Below are 21,079 nucleotides of genomic sequence, written 5' to 3' on the forward strand. Positions count from 1 at the left end.
AAGAACCACTGAGCCAATTTTAACCAAAGTTGGTACAAACCATCCTTGAGTAAAGGGTAGTTTAAACTGTTAAAATGAAGGACCAAGCCCCCTTACAAGGGTAGGTAATCAAGAAAAGACAAAAATAGGGCGGGCCATTAAAAAATCTTTTTCTCAAGAACCACTGGGCCAGAAAAGCTGATACTTATGTGGGAGCCTCCTGAGATAGTGTAGATTCTAAATTGTTCAAACCATAACCCCAGGGGTCGTTTTACATTGAAATATAATGGAAACATCTTTAAAAATCTTCTCAAGAACCACTGAGCCAGAAAAGCTGAAACTTATGTGGAAGCTTCCTGAGGTAGTGTTAATTCTAGTTTGTTCAAATCATGACCCCTGGGGGTAGGGTGGGTCCATAATAAGGAATGAAAGTTTTACATTGAAATATAAGGGAAACATCTTTAAAAAAATCTCCTTCTCAAGAACCACTGGACCAGAAAAGCTGAAACTTATGTGGAAGCATCCTCAAGTAGTGTAGATTAAATTGTTCAAATCATGACCCCAGAAGGTAGGGCGGAGCCACAATAGGGAATTCCCAAGTTTTACATTGAAATATATAGGAAAAATCTTTAAAAATCTTCTTCTTAAGAACCACTGGGCCAGAAAAGCTGAAACTTATGTGGAAGCATCCTCAAGTAGTGTAGATTCTAAATTGTTCAAATCAGGACCCCCAGGGGTAGGGCGGGGCCACAATAGGCTATCTGAGGTTAAAATATGTACAAACCAGTGGCAGATTTAAGGGGGAGGGGATGTGGCAGATTTAAGGGGGAGGGGATGCACCTGGCGCGGCCCCCTAAAACTGTCAAAGTTACTGTAAATCATCGTTTTGTCGAGAAAATGTAAAAATATCTATTCGGTAGACCTCATTTTTACCCTATAAAATCTCTAGTATTCAGGAGCTTCTGGGGGCTTCGCCACCTGGGCTTTGCCCTTGACCCACTGGGGTCCTCAGGGTGGCCCCCAGACCCTCTGCCTACTTTTTGCACCCCCTAACATAAATTCCTGGATCTGCCCCTGCAAACTCACAATCAGTTATCTAATAGAAATTTTTATGCCCCTGCTATGAAATGGTAAGGACACAAAATGATTATCCCTTTTAATTTGTCTGTCATTCCGTAACAGTTGGTTTTCTGAACTAATTTACTATGCTTGTAGATAGTAAGCTGAAGTTTGGTTTGTCTCTTTATATTGATGATAAAATCTGTAGCATCTGCTATGAATTGCTTTAAACTTTTCACTTCTGTCAAACATTCTTTCTCTGTATTAGTTGTTCAACAAAACATCAGCAGCTCATACATGTACTATAAAGTTTTCTGACTTCATCATTGATAGCAGTTTAAAAAGAAATCAGAGGACAATCATTTTATTTTATCATTTAAATTTTTCCTTCACCTTACACATCATTTTACAAATTCAATCAGGTAACTAGCCACTGGAAAATCTCCTTTGTATCAGGCAATTTTTATTTAATGATGTAGAACTATACAATACTTAATTTACTTGGATTAGCCTGCTATCATACGGATGCTATAACTAGTGCAGTGTCCTGTGCCGTCCTCATCATCAAACTTCATGCACTAATACAAAGTGGTGAGAGCTATTCAACTGTGTCATAATTCTTTTTACCTTAACCTTCCCCTTGTCCTTGACCTCACTATTCCCCATTTCTTTTAATGTTGCATTACCAATAAACCCTGGGCAGGGCATTCATGTCCTAAGTACATATTTCTAGTTATCTTTGCAAACTACTGCGCTGTAGTAGTAACTAAGATTCACCTAACAAGAGTAGTATGGAACATCATCATTTTTATCAGACAGATCATCACTGAAGTCTCAACAGGAAAAACACAGATCTAGTGAAGCACCTTTAATTCATACATGCCTACATTATCAACTCCTGGAAATGTGCATATAATAAATATTATAAATACATGTACATGAATAAGTACCTAATATGCAATCATATGTCTATACTAAATAAAAACCTAAAATAACATAAATAATTAAAATTTTTATGATATAAATTCTCATAAGTCTCTCAGTTCACCTCAGATGTCACATCATACTGGTAAAAAATAAAATCTTACTGAAATAAAAAACACAACAGTATAACAAATAGAATGTAAGATCTTGACACATGTAACAAAGACCACTGGTCCACATCGCAAATGTTGTATTTTCCCAAGAAACCATCGCTAGATTTCTCTGTTACGATAAGAAAAAGGCACCTGGTACCTTTCTCTGAGAAAGCTTTACAGTAATTTTTTATAAACATTAACAACATCACTGTACTTCTACAACAATCTTTACACACTAACATCAAACATAACACTGTAATGCAAGTCTGTATGGTAAAACTTGGAGACAAGGTTAACATAAAAGACAAAAATAGTTCAAAAATTGTAATTGCACTTGTGATAATTAAAATTACATATACATGTACAATAAAAGTTTAAATACTGAAAACAACACAATCATGCAATACCTGATGGTTGGACAATGATAAACACAGTGTCCAGTGTGTGTGGAGCCTACAGTGAAGATCTACAGATGACAGCTAGCAAACGGGAGGTCAGCGGAGGTTCTTATTGCACAAGCAGGTTAGAATATATCTAAGTTGATTGAATTGACTCTCAATATCTTGTTTAAAATGACATCTTTTTAAAAAATCCTTTTATTATAATACCTTTTTCATTGCTGACTTGCTAAATAATGACTATGATTTTAAAATTATCTTTTTCATACTTTAGGTTTCAGTTCCGTAATACAAGAGTAGTATATGTTTTATGTATATTTTCTTCTATTTGAATTCACATTCAACTGTTGAAATTCAGGTATTTGGTTGGGGGATATTTTTAGGTGTGCATGTGCAAAAATCATAAATAGTAAAATTTTCAGCATCAAAATGGTCCCATATGTAAAGCAGATGGCACAGATTCAAAACTCCATATTTATCTATAAAAAGTTAATTTTGTCACATAGTACGCGTACGTATTCAATAAATCAGATTAAAAGTGCAAACTTATAGAAAAATTGTGAAATATTGACTAGATAATTGCATATACATGTGTACTCAAAAATATCTCATTCAACAATTAAATTTCAAAGAAAGAAGATAATTGCATGACAAAAATAAAAAATACATATATCAAACATACAAAGAACAAAAATATACACAAAGATCCAGTCAGTTTACAAAAACATAACATATAATGTACATAAATATTGTACTCAACATATTACTTTGAAATATAGCACTACTGGTTTTAGGCAATCATTAAATAAAAGGTGTACTGTCACAGCCTTCAAGTTAGCTTACTTAAGAGGTACTTAATAAAAAAAAAAATCAGGGCAAATGGTATAAGACAACCAATGTGAACAAACCTGTTCCTGAATTGATTTTCATTGCACATTGAAACCCGAATTCACAGAGTGATAGAAATCTGAAATAATTACAATGATTTATCACCCGAATTCACAGAGTGATAGAAATCTGAAATAATTACGATGATTTATCACTGCTGTTACTACTGGTCTCCTCAAAGTCGTCGTCGTCGTGGTGATGGGTGACTTTTGTCGGGGTGGAGGGACGAGAGTGGGGTAAGTGGTGAACTTTGGCGTACTTGGACCCAGAACTCACAGATCGTTGTCTAGCGATAGTAAAGTCATCAGCCGGTGCTGTGGTCTCATGTGACACAGTCGATTCATGAGGCAACTACAAATATGCAAGAATATCTAGGCATGAAGACTTAGCATTCAAATACTAAATAACAATAGCTTGTAAACTGTTTTTGTGAGCATTGAGATTTCATAAACGCCAAAAGAGTGATTTTTCTTTCCCTGTGACATTCTATAATTACTACCCAGAATAATTAATCACATTCTTACCAACATTGCAGGTGCTCTGAACATGTAGGTAAAGGGGTAATGGATAAGGTTGATGACAGAAGCCGCATAAATATCAGCAAATCGCTGGACCTGTGAAGAGAAGAAGGTTAACCGGGAACCTGAAACGAGAGACACATGGGTTAAAACATTCATCCGAGTCACGATTCTTTCTCTCTTCCAAATTAATATTTAATGAGAATCCTTTTTGTGAGCCCCAAACATGAAAACTGAAGATGCTTACTGGTACTTGATCCATTTACCCATAGTCACCTTAGCAATATAGGCCCATAATTCAAGCTTTACTGTATATTGATAATCATGAACATTGAGAAAACACTTCTGGAGCTTCCTCATAAAAATACTTCAGATTTAATGCTTTCTTTTGTTTCAAACTGGTAAACTTACCACTTCGGAATAAACTTCCAAGCATTCCATACGACAAGTCTAATTCATGCACTGTGTCCTAAAATCAAGAAAGTACTCATATTAATTGCAAATTACAATGTTAACTAAGCCTGTAGTTTTTGAATTGATACATTTGAATTTCATGTACATTTACATGAAAGACCAAAGCTCTTCTTATTTCAACAAAAAAAATACAGAGCCATTTTAATCAAGCTCAAAACCCTAACAAACAACAAAATTTACAATTCATAACTTTTAAAAAATATCATCAAATTTTGTAATGCACTTTTAAATGATCAAATATTTTTTATAATAATTCATTAAAAAGTGCTGATATTTATAGTTTATGAAATCTACTAAGCAATTACCATCATGGCTCTCTGGACATTGGTTATGTCTGGTTTTTCCAAATTACTGCTGTCTAAGTTTCTAGAAAGAAATAAACCAAATAGTATTTAAATTACTATTCAATTTTTCATTAAGAAAAACAGTACAATTTTTTAGTGTCAGTTCAAATCATTTATATTATACGATTCATGAATCGTATCGGCCTCTTAGTTTTTCCTGTCTCTTGCTTGTTCATCCCACTTCATTAATAAATGCATTTCTATAACAAGAGGCCCATGGGCCACATTGCTCACCTGAGCACATTGGCTAGGAAAAAAAAGCAAAAATTAGTACAGTATTGAAAAGTTTACAGGGAAGGGGGGTGTTGAATTTTAAACTACCTGATGATGCTTTCATATCAATATAACAAATGGCTTTGTTGTTCTTGAGCAGCAGATTTTTTTCCCATATATTCATTTGTAAAAATTTGATCCCCCATTGTGGCCCCATCCTACCCCCGGGGGCCCTCATTTGAACAAATTTCATTCTACACTACCCAAAGATGCCTCCATATCAATTTGACTAATCATGGCTTTTCTGTTCTTGAGAGAAAGATTTTTTCCTATATATTCCTCTGTAAACTTTGATCACCCATTGTGGCCCCAACCTATCCCCGGGGTAATGATTTGATCAAACTTGAATCTTCACTATCTGAGGATGCTTCCATATAAATATGACCAATCATGGCTTTACTGTTCTTAAGAAGAAGATTTTTAACGATATTTTCCTATATATTTCTATGTAAAACTTTGATCCCCAATTGTGGCCCCACCCTACCCCCGGGGGTTATTATTTGAACAAATTTGAATCTTCACTACCTGAGGATGCTTCCATATAAATATGACCAATCATGGCTTTACTGTTTTTAAGAAGAAGATTTTAGAGATGTTTTCCTATATATTTCTATGTAAAACTTGGATCCCTCATTGTGGCCCCACCCTACCCCTGGGGGTTATGATTTGAACAAATTTGAATCTTCACTACCTGAGGATGCTTCCATATAAATATGACCAATCATGGCTTTACTGTTTTGAAGAAGAAGATTTTTAGAGATATTTTCCTATATATTTCTATGTAAAACTTGGATCCCCCATTGTGGCCCCACCCTACCCCTGGGGGTCATGATTTGAACAAACTTGAATCTTCACTACCTGAGGATGTTTCCATATAAATATGACCAATCATGGCTTTGCTGTTCTTAAGAAGAAGATTTTTAAAGATATTTTCCTATATATTTCTATGTAAAACTTGGATCCCCCATTGTGGCCTCACCCTACCCCCGGGGGGTCATGATTTGAACAAACTTGAATCTACACTACCTGAGGATGTTTCCACATAAGTTTCATCTTTCCTGGCCCAGTGGTTCTTGAGAAGAAGATTTTTAAATGATGCCATTATTTTTTCAATAATTCCTAATTATCTCCCCTTGAAAGAGGGCGTGGCCCTTCATTTGAACAAACTTGAATCCCCTTTACCCAAGGATGCTTTGTAGCAAGTTTGGTTGAATTTGGCCCAGTGGTTCTTGAGAAGAAGATGAAAATGTGAAAAGTTTACGACGATGCCAACGACGACAGACAACGGACAAATTTTGATCAGAAAAGCTCACTTGAGCCTTTGGCTCAGGTGAGCTAAAAAGGGCTAATAACAAACTAATACTTATGCCACTGCATTTCACAAACACTTTGCTGTTGCTACAACTCAGTTCTATACATAATCAAACATAATATTAACTTACATTTTTTGTACCAACAGTGATATAGCAAAGCTTTTTGGAGTTTACAACAACATTCATAACAAATCCTTGTAAAATTTGATGGTTAAACAAACTCTGATATAGGGAATTTGCGGATATATCTAAATGATATTGTGTCCCATAGAAGTTTAGAATAACAAAATCTACATCTTTTATAACGAATTTTGCTATAACCAATTTCTACCACAATACCAAATTGAATATTTTCCTCTAAATACAGAGGATGTGTCAGGCTTACTTGTAGATATAACTGAGGGTTTGTTCCAGAGTTTTGATTTTGTTAAACAGTTCTGACTGATCAGTCCATACATGGAGCTCCGTGGAGAGTTCGGGAACCACCAGAAATGTTCTCCATCCTCTCTGCTTCTTAGACCGCAGAATATCCCCAAATATATGGTCTCCCACATAGAGCACATCTTTACCCTGGGCACCAATCATCTGAGAGATGACCTCACAGGACCCTAAAAAAGATTCCAAATTGTATCACTTCTCCATCAAAATACATATACATGTATTGCACTGCACTTTCTGGTATATGCTTTATAGACACATTGTATGTAAATATACCATAAAAGAAAAGATTTTAGAGATGATTTTAGCGAGAGTGTCAAGATCACTAAAATTGAATACACGTACATGTATCACTAACAATTCATTCAGCAATGGATGTTACAGTTATCATTCTTGACCTCTTCAAATTACATGTACTAAAATTATCTCTCACTAAAACTATTACTGGTTCTTATGGGTAAATCACTAAATTTTGTGTCTCACTAAAAAGTCCACTTATAAGGTATTAGACTATAAATAATACTGACCTATAGACCTACACATTTAATATTGAATGCTTATAAAATTTGTAACAGTAAATATATCACTTTTTTTATTAAGACAAATGATACTTGAGATGTCTTTTTATATACTTCAATAAATCACTCGTATTTTTAGTGGTTTTTAATTAGCAAAACTAAAGCACTGAATTACATCCAAGACTTAATTTTTGTGTATCCTTCAATTTTACATTAAGACAATACATGAAACTACAGGTAAATAAAAATTCTTATGAATAAAATGTGATTGATAGTAACAGTTTTGATGGATGAACCAAATTTTATTTCTTGTCAAGTGAAAACACCTAATTTACCTCCTGAATATGCACAGTGTTGTTCAAGTTTCCCCATATGGTGACCAATACTTAGTTTACTGGAAGTCTGAAAGAAAAAAATTGTCACACTTGTAATACTATACAATCTTTAATAATCTTTCTTTACAAGGCAAGAATGCAAAAGTGTGTTGAATAAACAGTTTTGCAATTTCAAAGAATGGAAAAGTTCAAATAAACTTTAAAACATATACCTAACAAAGTAACACAGGAAGCTACAGTGTCAACATGCAGTCTGTGTGCTGAAATATACCAAACTGTTTACCCTTGACCTTTGATTAAGTATGTAAGGCTTCTTTCTTTAAATATTATTTACTTACATAGTAAAAATAAAGTCTACATTAAAAGATATACACATGTACCTCAATGACTTCAACATAAAATGTGTATTGGACATATTAACTGATGTGTAGATCTTTATCAAGTGACCCAAAATGTGTGTGCACTTTTTACACCTTAGCAGTAAACACGGTGTCAGTAAAAAGAATATCTCAGAAAATGTGCAATTTTCATATTACGGAAGCTCTAAATACTAATAAAAAACGTGGAGTTGTTTTTTGTTTTTTTTGACTTTAAGAAAATTGAATCATATAAAATTGTATATATTGAGTTCACTAGTTCACTTTCAACATCAGGTACCTGTCATATTTTGCCAGGAAAAATGTTCAAATTAAGTCAAAGAAATGTACCAATAAGTGGACAGAAATCACTGTTGCTTACTAACATTGTGAAAATACATGCAAATTATGTTTTCAATTACTTTATGTTGGTTTAATATAATGTTTAGAATACTTTAATCTATTTCATATTGTGTCATACAACAAAGGGCAGATCACCTTATGTGCATAAAATTACCAAGGAATTAGAACTCTTCTGTGAGCAGTGTTTAGAGCTTCCTTAATAATCTTGACTGAGGATCTTATATCATGTCATCTTCTAAGCATCTTACTTCTATAAAGTAAATATAAAATTTGCAGGTTTATAAATATCCATGTTATTACATCAAAAAATGAGTAATGGTCAAAAGAAAAGCTTAACTTAAGAATTTGACCTATCAAGTGACCCTCAAAATTATAGGTGTCATCCTCTGACTACTTAGAGAAAAGAAACTGTTATAAAAGTGTTCGCTGACAGACACACAGACAAAATGGTATTTACAATCAGGCACTCATATTTTAATACCGGTAACTGTCTGGATAATTGAAATAACTGTCTGACATTCAAATTTTAACTCACAGTGTCTACTTTTCTAAGGATGGTCCCTTCTTCAAAGAATAAAGGTTTCTTAGCATCCACAACAACATAATCAAAGTAAGATGTCCACTTTCTGCCTTTTGTCTAGAAAAGGAAATACATGTTAAGTTACAATATGTACACATACATGTACTTACAGAATTTGAGACTAATTCCACATATCAATAAACATTTCTTTTGAAAAATATGTACTATAGAACAAAATAATGGACCAATCTTGGTAAAAACCCACATCTATGCCTTCCACCGAGTTGTAAAACCAACAAACAATTTCTGGATTTGGGCCAACACAGGCCATAGAAATGAATATTAAATTACTTATTTAACGAGTTAATTCTCCTCATCATAGAAACCATTTGAGTGTCTGCAAATAATTTACGATATTGTGAAAAATACCAGATATTTAACATCTGTTTCGATGGATTTTTTCAGTTACCTCCCCCTACCCCCTCCCCTTTTATATCCCATATGTAATTTTAATTTTTAATGACTCTTACCTCTGGAAAGTCTGTCAGATATTCCATTATTTTCTAGATAAAGGGAAAAAATTATTTCACAATACATAAACAAATCATTTATCAACTTTAAAAATTCAACTTAAAGTCAGTAACATTAAAAATATACTTATCTATTTCAGATAAAATTTGGTTAAATACTGTAGTTACTAAAATACCCCCCAAAAATAAATGACTGGAATTTTCAAAGAATGATAATCTAACTTTAGAACTTACATTAGAATATTCGTAATCACTATTTGTGATAATCATGGTCTTCTTGCCACTTTCACGAATTCTATAAAGTAAAAGATAAAAGGTTCTGTATATATCTTGTAGGAAAGTTGTACATATACAACTAAGGAAAAAAAATATAAGTAACAAAAACACTATTAAAAAAATCTCATAAAAAAAACACACAATCCAGACACCTCAATATCATCTTGGAATTAGGGTTGAGGCCAAGAAAATGAACAAATTAGCAACAGTTTCAAAAACTGTGAATGTCACATCTAAAACTGAAGTAAAAATCACCTTTTCTTATGCACAAGCCTTGCCACTTGCAAAAAACTATTTGAAGTCAAATCAGATTTGTTTTTAAACAAGAATGTTAATTTTAATGCCCTTATGAAAACCACCCCAAGGTCAAATGAGTCACCAAAATAAATAACTTGTGCAATTCTCATACTATTTCTATTATTGACTTATATGTCTATTTGATTTTAATAATAAGTACAGACCCAACTGAAGAAAATCATCAGAAAATAAAAACCTTAATGTGTTGATTTCTAGTTTTGACTTTGTTTTACTCAAAATGGAGAAAAAGAAGAAAAAAAATTCAAAAGCCAATCATTTAAATTATCTACAAATAGTTTGATATCTTAAATTCTCCTTGTCTCAATGTTTAATAAGGAATTTACACCATCACATAAAGTAAAATTATATGGAACAGAGAAGAACCTCAACTCTTATTAAGTATATTATATTAAAATATTGAGCATTGTAATCACCTAGCTGAGATGTGCTTCTGAAGTCTATAGCTGAGAAAAATGCAAAGAAGTTTTGCTAATTTGTGTTGATGTCTGTCAACTGTCCAGTAAAATAAGCAATTTAGAGGTCCAGTACAATAGGCAGTCTTAGAGGTCAAGCTTACCTGTCCAGTACAATAAACAGTCTTAAAGGTCAAGCTTACCTTTCCAGTACAATAGACAGTCTTAGAGGTCAAGCTAACCTGCCCAGTACAATAGGAAGTCTTAGAGGTCAAGCTTACCTGCCAAGTACAATAAGCAGTCTTAGAGGTCAAGCTTACCTGTCCAGTACAATAGGCAGTCTTAGAGGTCAAGTTTACCTGCCCAGTAGGAAAAGCAGTCTTTGAGGTCAAGCTTACCTGCCCAGTACAATAGGCAGTCTTAGAGGTCAAGCTTACCTGTCAAGTAGAATAGGCAATCTTGGGTCTTTGTGAACATACTCCTCCAAATTGGCCAGAGTGTCCGTTTTCAAGTTTCCCTTTTGATAAGAAAGCAGGTCATAAAGATACTGAATTAAATATGATGTAATTCATTAGATGTAATTAATGAGGTGAATATTTAAAGCAATATGAGCTGCATTTTTGAGAATTTTATCTTGCTGTTAAAATGTGTTATTATGATAAATTTGTATGTAATTTAAACCTTTTTGATCAATTAGACAGAAATAAAGTATCAAATTGCTTCAGAATAAAGGATTCTGTACAATCAAATGTATAGTTTTAGATAAGAAATCAATATTGTGCAGGATGACAATAATGTAATTTTGCTTCAATCAAAGCTTATAAATAGTTCTTCCATCACAAATATGAATAACAGAAGTTTAAAAACGTTCTTTTTTTCTGTCATTGAAATAGTTAATTACAATTTTGCAACAAAAATTTTGGACATCAAAGTTGCAGCTCATATTGCTTTAATACACTGATTATTTCCATGATAATCATAATTAATTAGTGTCGGCTGAAAATGAAGTAATCTTTCCATGTGCAACAATATGTGGCTTTACAGGCAACATGTAACATGTATCTTATATATGCTAACTTATACTGAATGAATAGTTCACATAGTTAGCAATACATATGTTGAGACAGTTGACATAGAAATGGATCTAGTCCTGTGTAGCTATAAACATTAAATAACTTACATAGAAACGGATCTAGTCCTGTGTAGCTATAAACATTAAATAACTTACATAGAAACGGATCTAGTCCTGTGTAGCTATAAACATTAAATAACTTACATAGAAATGGACATAGTCTTCATGAGTAGCTATAAACATTAAATAACTTACATAGAAATGGACCTAGTCTTTATGTGTAGCTATAAACATTAAATAACTTACATAGAAATGGACCTAGTCTTCATGTGTAGCTATAAACATTAAATAACTTACAAAGAAATGGACCTAGTCTTCTTGTGTAGCTATAATCATGTATACACTGAAATTACTTACATAGAAATGGACCCAGTCTACCGCAGACCTGACATCTTGGAATATTGACTTGTAGGACATATACAGCTCCCCACACCTCACCCCCTCTGTTGACCTGTAATACAGAGTAACACAGCCTTTATTACTGACCATGTAAGGAAATATCTATTATCAGACATGTGAAAGCACATGTGGTTAAAAAACAAAGGAGACAATATTTGGCTAGTGTACAGCTAAGCCATTAACTGTCCTTTACTTCAATTTTAAAGTAATTCTGAAAATTTATATTTTTCACTAGTTTAATTTTTCGTAAAATTTACATGACATTGTAGGCATTGTCAGCCATAAGCATATTTTTGAGGCTATTTTAAATTATATGCATCTAGTAGTTGATCTAAATGAACAACTTTTCAGGTTAAAAGGATCATACAAATTTGTATGTAAACTGAGTCCAGAAGTTTTAGTCATAAAGCAATTAAATTGGAGTTGCCAATGATGCCGATTAAAAAATACCTTCACCTTAATCTAAAGCTTACAAAAAAATTAGTAATAATCCATATTTTGTGAGATTTTCATCAATTTTGAACATTTTTTATATTGACAAACAGAAGAATGCAGGATCTAGACATCAGTTCATGCAGTGTTCTTAGGGCATGCATACCTGAACCTAATGACAATCTTATAGTTATAGTGAGATACACTCTCTCAGGGACTGTGTCACACTTTATCATGGGTTTACAAATCTCATTAACATTCGTGTCAATTATATAAACATTTCCAGCCTACATGGTACCACAAATAGAAGTAAAATAGTACACTATTCCTTTAAACATATTTTCTGAAATCAAATGATGCTTTTATACTTTAGGAAGAATAGAAATTTTTCTTGTACACATGCAAGCAGCAAATGTTTGAAGTAACAACTTTTCATCTGGGTCAAAAGTGAAGAACTATATAAACTTGTTTGGGGTGGTTTAAACATTTCCAAAGATGAATTATAACAGAAATCTTTAACACTTTTCTCTGAAGATCCTTACCTAGACATACTTAACTGCCCTTACTTGAGGGACACGTTTGACAGCCGTGAGGCACCCAGGGGGTGTCTGCTCCGTCTACCTGTCAAATAGGGGAAAAAAATCGTCCCAGCTGTCCAAAGGTGATCAATGCTAATGAACAGTATAACAGCACTGCAGAGTCTTTAAGAATACCGAGATATTTTCCCTCGAGCTAGATCAATGTACCAAGTTTTGACATGAATTACATCTATTAAAAACTTTATCAAAAGACTGAATGAAAAATGAATTTCATTACATAATTTTCTTTAATCCAATATCTATTATTGCCAGAGAATAGATATAGGCAACATTTTTATTATACCCTGCCACTTGACATTGATGGGAATCAGAAATTTGGAGAATTTTGGAAATACATCAATCACTGAGAAGGTTTAATATATTAATACTTGGTAGGTCTCTAGCTCCGAGATCAGGAAGAGTAACTCTGCAGTGCTAACTACCTTGTGTCCCTTGATTCATGTGATGTATGTAAGAAATAAATAATATAGTAAGGAAAACCTACCTCTCAAATTCTGTACTGGTTGTGAAGTAATCAATCAGGCAGGCAAGCATGTAGGTTTCTGTAAACAGAACAGTTTAGATTAATGATCTACCCTATATAAAACTTATGTACCTAATGAGAGAGTCCTGGATGTAAACTGCTATCACAGGTACAGAAAACACAGTTATTTTTCACTATTAAAAATACTACGTGTATTTACTTTGACAATTTTTTTTCAGAGCGAATATTTCAACAAAATGATGATCAGCTTCAATGTGACTATTATAATACCTGGGAGGTGAAATAACGTGTTGAGAACATAGACTCTCTTCTCATCCAGGTTGATGTACTTGTTGGGATATAATTCTCCTATTTCTGACCTGAAAACAGAATGGAAAAACAATATTACAACAAAATCTAACTATAAACTACTCCTCTGATGATAATCTTATACATTATGATAAGTAATAAGTATGTCTAAATCAATGTTAAAACAACTCATTTACGAGTTTGTGTAACATATATTTACTTCATGATTGAAATACATGTTTGAATTCAGTTTCCCATTGCTAATGGCAGACTGTAAAAACTTCCTTAATAATGGCCTGAATGTCCAAGTTTATTCCCTTTCATGAATGAATTCAATATATATATATATATATATATATATATATATATATATATATATATATATATATATATATATATATATATATATATATATACCTGTATTTCATTCTGAAGTAAAATAAATATGTTTTAGTTACAACATCAAATATTGCTATAAGGCTGTCCTGAATAAATCCCACGTTCTACATCATCTGCATGCATTGACTTCTGCTTAGATTACATTTTTAAAGAAAAAAAAACAAATACTGGCTTTTTTTCAATTTGACTGGCACCTGTTGATAAATTAATAGTGAAATTTTTATAAACTTTTGATGTGAGTAACAAAATATTTAATAAATTATTATTTTGTTTCATATATGTTTATTAACTCAGAAAAGTGAATTCAATTCAAGTAGCATTTTGTTTGAAAGTGTGTTAATTTTTGTCTTCTCAAAGGTGTTTGAACATAATTCTGATGTAAAATGTAGAATTCATTTAAGATGGCCTAACTAATCATTAAATAAAATGATGATGTGTTTCATCACTCATAATCTTAACCAATACTGTAAATGTGGACATTTTCTCATAGAAAAAAAAATTGTGAATTGTGCATCAGTAAAGTATCCGGAATTAATAACAAGTGAATGGTTTAAGGCTTTGTTTCATGGAACTTGCAAAATTTTACTCTGAAAAAATATCCACATTTGCAGTTTAAACAGAAATAATCAAGAATAAATAAAACTCAATGGGACCAATAAAATTCATCCTTGAATAATCACTGAAGAAATGAAAACATACTCACTAGAATGGAAACAGACAATAAAGAGTCTGGTGTGTTTCACCATGCATCCTGTCATAGGCATTCAACTAACAAGTCAAACATCAACAAACTCAACTAATACCCTTATTTGGGCAAAGGGGGGGGGGGGCTTAAAGTAGGTCATAATTCAGAGAGTGCATAACTGCATTATGCTCCTGATATTTTCTAAAAATATCATTATGATTCTTAATATTAAAAAAAATCTAGTTCATTTTAAAACTTGAGTTAACATAACCAGAGTATTATAAATAAAAGCTATGGCCTTGATAGTTTTCAAAATGCCTTTTAATTCAGTCATATGACACAACCTAGAATAATATGCAAATCTAATGCTTTTTATCCAAGACAAAGGGTGGGACAAGCAAACAGCTAGGTGATTACAAATTCTGCTTCATGTGGGTAATGATTAACCACTTTAAAATTCATCAAAGAATTTGGAAAATTATGAGTCTTTTTACTCACCCTTTCAGAAATTTGAAGCCATGTACACAGACCAAAATGTTTCCATATGCATCCACTTTCAGCAGGTTTCCAAATTGTTTGTCAAACCACAGTCCCCTGAAAAGAAATATTCACCTTCTCTTAATTGATGTTAAGTTTAAGATTTTTCACTGTACGTTTTTGATTACAAATTAGTCCAACAAAATACTAGGTTCACTTTATGCATAAAATGGCCATGTTCTTGTATCAATTAATTGATTATCACGGTATTCACCCTCTGTCCCATTTCATATATCAAAATAAAGTACAGACGTAGCGGTCTCATTTCCTATAACTCAATTTCTTTTTGAGAATTCAGGTATTGGAAAACAGATTTTGTGAAAATGCAATGTTCTTGAATTTTGCAGAAAACAGGCATATTTGAATACATTCAACAAAGAATTAAAATACGAGCACAGCCCTTGATCCAAAAATTAAAACATGTTTTATGATCTTAGGAAACAGACCTTTCATTACATAATTGCATATTTTGGATCAGAGGTTGTGCTCTATATGAAATATTGAAAAAATACTCCAACTTTTGGCCATTTTTAAAGGAATTTACAGGATATGGTAAAAATGACGAATTCCGTGACGTCATAATGCACTGACTATGGAGAAAATTACATCATGTTCAATAGATACACAGTCACCAAGGGTCCAAGTGATAAATACCATTGTCAACCAAAACTGAGCAGTTTCGATTTTTCAGAAACTCACAGGGCCTAAAAAGGCCCTATGTGGCCCTTGCTCTTTTAGTGGTGTTTTAATAAGTCATTACATTATATATATTTTAAAATGAAATTTTGAAGAGTTCTAGCATCCTTGTTAACTTTTGCTCTTGAACTTTATATCATACTCTTCTTTCCCTCATTTTAATAATTTCTAAACATGATACAATGATAAACAGCAGAGAAATCAGAAAATATTTTAAAGACTACAGTCTTATACAAATTTTCATTTTTTACCCATCCAATATCAAACTTATCAAATGATGAGATTTCTAAAGAATTTTAAAAAATTATGCTTCAATTAAACTTTTTTATTTCCAGTAATGGTAGACAATATAATGCTATGTCTATCTTGTTTGTTACATATCAAATATTGTGGGATCATATTAATTCATGGGGGTCCATGTTCATGGGCAACCAAAATTTTATTGGTGGGTAACTTTGATATTCAAAAGATTCAATGAACAGATACATTGACAAAGTTATCATTTGTACTGATATAAATCTGTGGGTAAAGGTGACCTATGAACATTGGTCCTCCATGAACAATGATGATTCCAAAGTATACAATGTACAGTAGGTACATTTTAATATGCATATAGGACTACTGAAAACTATTTACCTGCAAGGAAATTTGGGGTCATATTCAAATTCTTTGATGTTTGCTGGATAACCAATAGTTATCAAACGTTCTTTCAACATGTTGAATCCCATTGTCTCATATTGAGGGGATTTATACACTGTTATAAAGAGAGAGAGAGAGCAGTTAAGTCTACATGTATATATACAACTCATACCTAGAAAGTTATCTTTTACCATAAGCCAGATATTAAAATGATATCATCACCTGTTACACTTTATTCTTTTTTCTCCTTAACTTACTTTCACCTTGTACAAAGAGAAGTTCAATTCATGGCCATTCTATTTTTAGGTTAAAAGAAACTTTCAACCGTTCACTACTATTGTTTCAAGGTAAAAAAAAGAAAGCAGTGTTTTGCCTGTCAGTGACACTGAATTTATCCAATTGACCTTGAATCAGGATCCTGATATATTCTACAAGTATAGTCAATTTTTGAATTTTTTGTGCATTCAAACATTCTTGGGTAAAGCCCTAATACAAAGATAGCACCTGTACTGCAGTTGACCCTGAACTTGCCTAAATGATACTTGGTCAAGGCCATGAAACATCTGCCATATACAGTCTTTGAATACTAGTGTCTTAAGTGTTTTCATCATCAAATTTTGTCCTGAACACAATTTCGACACACACATAGGCACTTGGTAGTAGTGCCCTTGAACTTGCAATTTGCCATGACTTTATATCAAGATCATATCACATGCCAAGCAAACAACTTTTTTCCTACTATAGTGACTTTTAATTTGCTCTAAAAGACCTTGCATGAGGGCTTTGAATGTCAAGAGACCTTTGTGTGAGCTTCCAATATACAAAGTAATGGTACAGATTGCATAAAAACTTATAGACACATAAAGCAACGTAATTCCTATCTAGCTACTCCCCCCCCCCCCCTCCCCTTCAACACACACACACACACATGCTCACTTTCCCAAACTTTGTTTGCAAGGGGATTTAAATTCACTCGATCCTTGTTATTTCATCACATACTAAAATAGAGCAACAATTCAGGTACAGCATTTCGATGTTCTACATGTACTAGTATATAGTATTTCAATGCATGTGAGGTAAGGAAATGAAAAACTGAAAGCCCAATTCCTGAGATTCAAACCTGCAAGTGTGTAATCCATATCAAAACCAAAGAACTTGATCTTGTCCAGATTCAAACTTCTGTTTACAAACACTCTGAAAACAAAACAAAAACAAAAAGGTCAATAACATATCCAAATTAATCCTCAGATAAATCTGTGAAATCAAACTTCACAAAGATTAATTTTTGGATAATTTCTTTAAATTCAACTTGATAGTTTTAAAAATTCATTACTAGTATATTTTTGGTTAATTAAACATTCATAACAATTTAAACTAACAGTGCAATTTAGAAACCTTTGCCATAAAAAATAAGTGATTTATTGACATTATATTCACCTTTTGTGGTCTATCATCTTTACTGATCAAGGTAATATTACAAAGAGTAGGTGGAATCCCTTTATATAGTTAACCTAATGTTCTGATGACATTGTAATGTTCTGACTACAAACAGGAGTGGTTTAAACTCTCCTTGCATGAACATTCATTTAATTCATCAAACAGCTTATTCAACACAGGTTTACAACCAAGGTGGAATACAAACATTCCACACAGTGATAAGTATCATGTTGATAAATTACAAATATGGGGGAAACTGTCTCTATAACTATAACTGGCAATGTAGATAATCTGCATCCATGTATTTAAACTAGATATATTGAAATACTGAATTTTATTTTTATATGAAACATGTTAATATGTAACTCTTGAACACAAATTTTCCCAGCATGGTATAACCATAATATCCTCATTTCAAAACACCTGTACTGCTCAAACAATATATCATACAGCTATACTTTCCTCAATGATGTAAATATATTCCTCAACAAAGTACAGCTATACTCCTCAAAACAGCAAAGCTATTCCTTAACAAAGAACAGGTATATATACCTAAACACAACATATTTTTATTCCTCAACAAAGTAGTTATACATGTATTCCTCAAAACAGCATAGCTATATTCCTCAACAATGATGTAATATATTCCTCAACAAAATAAAGCTATACTTCTCAACACAGCATAGCTATATTCCTTAACAAAGTACAGCTATACTTCTCAGCACAGCATAGCTATATTCCTCAACAAAGTACAGCTATACTTCTCAGCACAACATAGCTATATTCCTCAACAAAGTAAAACTAAATACCTAAACATAACACAGTTATATTCCTCAACAAAGTACAGCTTTACTCCTCAACACAGCATAGCTACATTCCTCAACGAAATACAACTATACTCTGTAACACAGTGCAGCTAAGCTGACCTCAACTCAGTCCGCCTAATAATGAACATAGTACAACTATACTCAATACAGCTACATGTATATTCCTCAAAACACAGTATAGCTTATTTTACCCAGCATGTACAGCACAGCAAACAATCCTCTACACAATAGAGTTGTAATTTCCAAATTGATTCAATTACCCAGTATATACCCTAGTGGCTACATGCGGTGTAGTGTAGCTACATTCATTAAAACGGTGCAGCAATATTCCCCACCGTACCATCTCATTGCTTCAAAACAGCAGAGCTACCACTGTATCTCCACTTGATTACCTGTGACTGGGTTCTCGTTTCCAGACCTCAATATCCGACACCCCATTACTAAGGCTCTCCTCCAGGGGCCTCTTTTCCTGGGTGGCCTGGCTCGACTTGGAGACATGAGTTGTCATGGTTAATCAATAGCTATTAGAAGGTCTGCAAAAGAAAAATGCATACAGATGAATCATATACTATATATACCAAAAGATAAACTTCATGCGTGAAGAAATTTTTGTCATTATTTTTGGCACAATTATTCAAGAAACCCTCCTATTTATAACAGTCAATTCAGGAAAAAATCATGTCATTCCTTAATAAGTCTGTCAACTTACTGACTTTCCAAATTTAATTAGAGCTATCACCGACTAAATCAACATCTCATTTACATGTCTCAAATCACGTACACTGCTACCTTAATCTGAGTCATTCCTAAATTTTATTATGTAACACCAAAAGGCTATGTTGTCTTTTTGTACTATTTAGCCATATGTGTTGCAATGTAGAACAACCAACATTTTACATTTACATTAACAATTACATTAACTTACCACATTATCTACTATAAACCCTATCTGAATCATCTTATCATATAAACATATTATAGTGTATCAAATTAACTCTATTTCCATACACTAACCCTATTTTTCTTAAATAATTGTCATTTTATACATTAATATAATAGGGCTTCTTTTACTAAATCAAAGGTATCAGAATATTAAGATACTCTTAATATACAGTTAATTCTCTTCACTTTCTATAGCATCAAAAACATTAAAAGCAAAATGAAATGTAAAAAATATGGCTTGTAAATAATCTCCACCAAAGAACAAACACTGTATATATACATTACAATGTACTGTTTCTAGCACAGTTTTTCTACATAAAAACACATTTGAAAATCCATCATATAAACCACTGAAAAATCAAAATATGTTCTCAGAGACTATATAAAAATCAACATTAATACAAGTATGTCCTGCTCTATCTCAGAGATGTCCGAGTATAATCCTAAATCATTCACTGTTGTACACATTTCAACAGGTCTCAGATTTCAAATGGTGACATTTTTTTTTCTTCAATTTTTTTTAGAGCAACTCTAGACATGAAATATAGCAAAATGATATATAGAACACTCTATATACTTACATTATAATGATAATCACTAAAACAATGCTGACTGAATCAATGTCTGCTGTGTTTCACATATGTGATGGCAGGTCACTTTGTGAATTATGAGGTACCAGCTTGATACGTTCAAGATAACACTCTCTGCAGTGTCACATCAGAATATATGTCACATATAGGTAAAGTGGTATTGTAACAGACATTGTAAATAGATCAAGGTAAAACATATCACTGAAAAGAAGCATGACTGATAAACTGTACAGCAGAGTGTACATAGCTGAATTATCTACCTTTCTATAGGATTATATAAGGAAACACTATTTTTTGCACATTTCAAAGCAAAAATATGTGCTCCATCCCATCCCATGTGGCAATATTAACAAGAGGCCCAGGGGCCACATCGCTCACCTGAGCACTGTGGCTAGGAAAAAAGCAAAAAATCAGTTTAGTATTGCAATGCTTAAATGCATAAGTGGCCCCGACCTTCCCCTTAAAGGGGGGGGGGGGGGGAGGGGGGGTATGATTTGAACAAAATTGAATCTACATTAACTAAGGATGCTTACATATTTATTTGACTGTGACTTTTTTCCTACATGTTTAAACTTTCATTGTGGCCCTTACCTACCCCTGAGGGTCATGATTTGATCAAACT

General features: G+C 32.8%; 1 protein-coding gene across 1 annotated transcript; it reads right to left on the bottom strand.

Moving 5' to 3' along the window:
* Positions 1–1,891: 1,891 nt before the first annotated feature.
* On the bottom strand, positions 1,892–20,531 carry LOC133188651 (cytosolic purine 5'-nucleotidase-like). Its single transcript, XM_061324156.1, has 18 exons — positions 20,449–20,531; positions 19,318–19,458; positions 17,782–17,855; positions 16,659–16,776; positions 15,288–15,383; positions 13,688–13,776; positions 13,418–13,475; positions 11,861–11,954; positions 10,809–10,888; positions 9,620–9,680; positions 9,386–9,418; positions 8,871–8,972; positions 7,617–7,683; positions 6,711–6,933; positions 4,701–4,761; positions 4,333–4,390; positions 3,928–4,046; positions 1,892–3,754 (listed from the first exon to the last, which is right to left on the bottom strand). The coding sequence occupies exons 2-18, from the start codon at positions 19,431–19,433 to the stop codon at positions 3,542–3,544; spliced, it is 1,662 nt and encodes a 553-aa protein (XP_061180140.1). The 5' UTR covers positions 19,434–19,458; positions 20,449–20,531; the 3' UTR covers positions 1,892–3,541.
* Positions 20,532–21,079: the final 548 nt, after the last annotated feature.

Source organism: Saccostrea echinata, unplaced genomic scaffold (genome assembly GCF_033153115.1).
Source record: "Saccostrea echinata isolate AGI-Se365-2 ecotype Australia unplaced genomic scaffold, CSIRO_AGI_Sech_v1 ptg000016l, whole genome shotgun sequence".
Taxonomy (NCBI): Eukaryota; Metazoa; Mollusca; class Bivalvia; order Ostreida; family Ostreidae; genus Saccostrea; species Saccostrea echinata.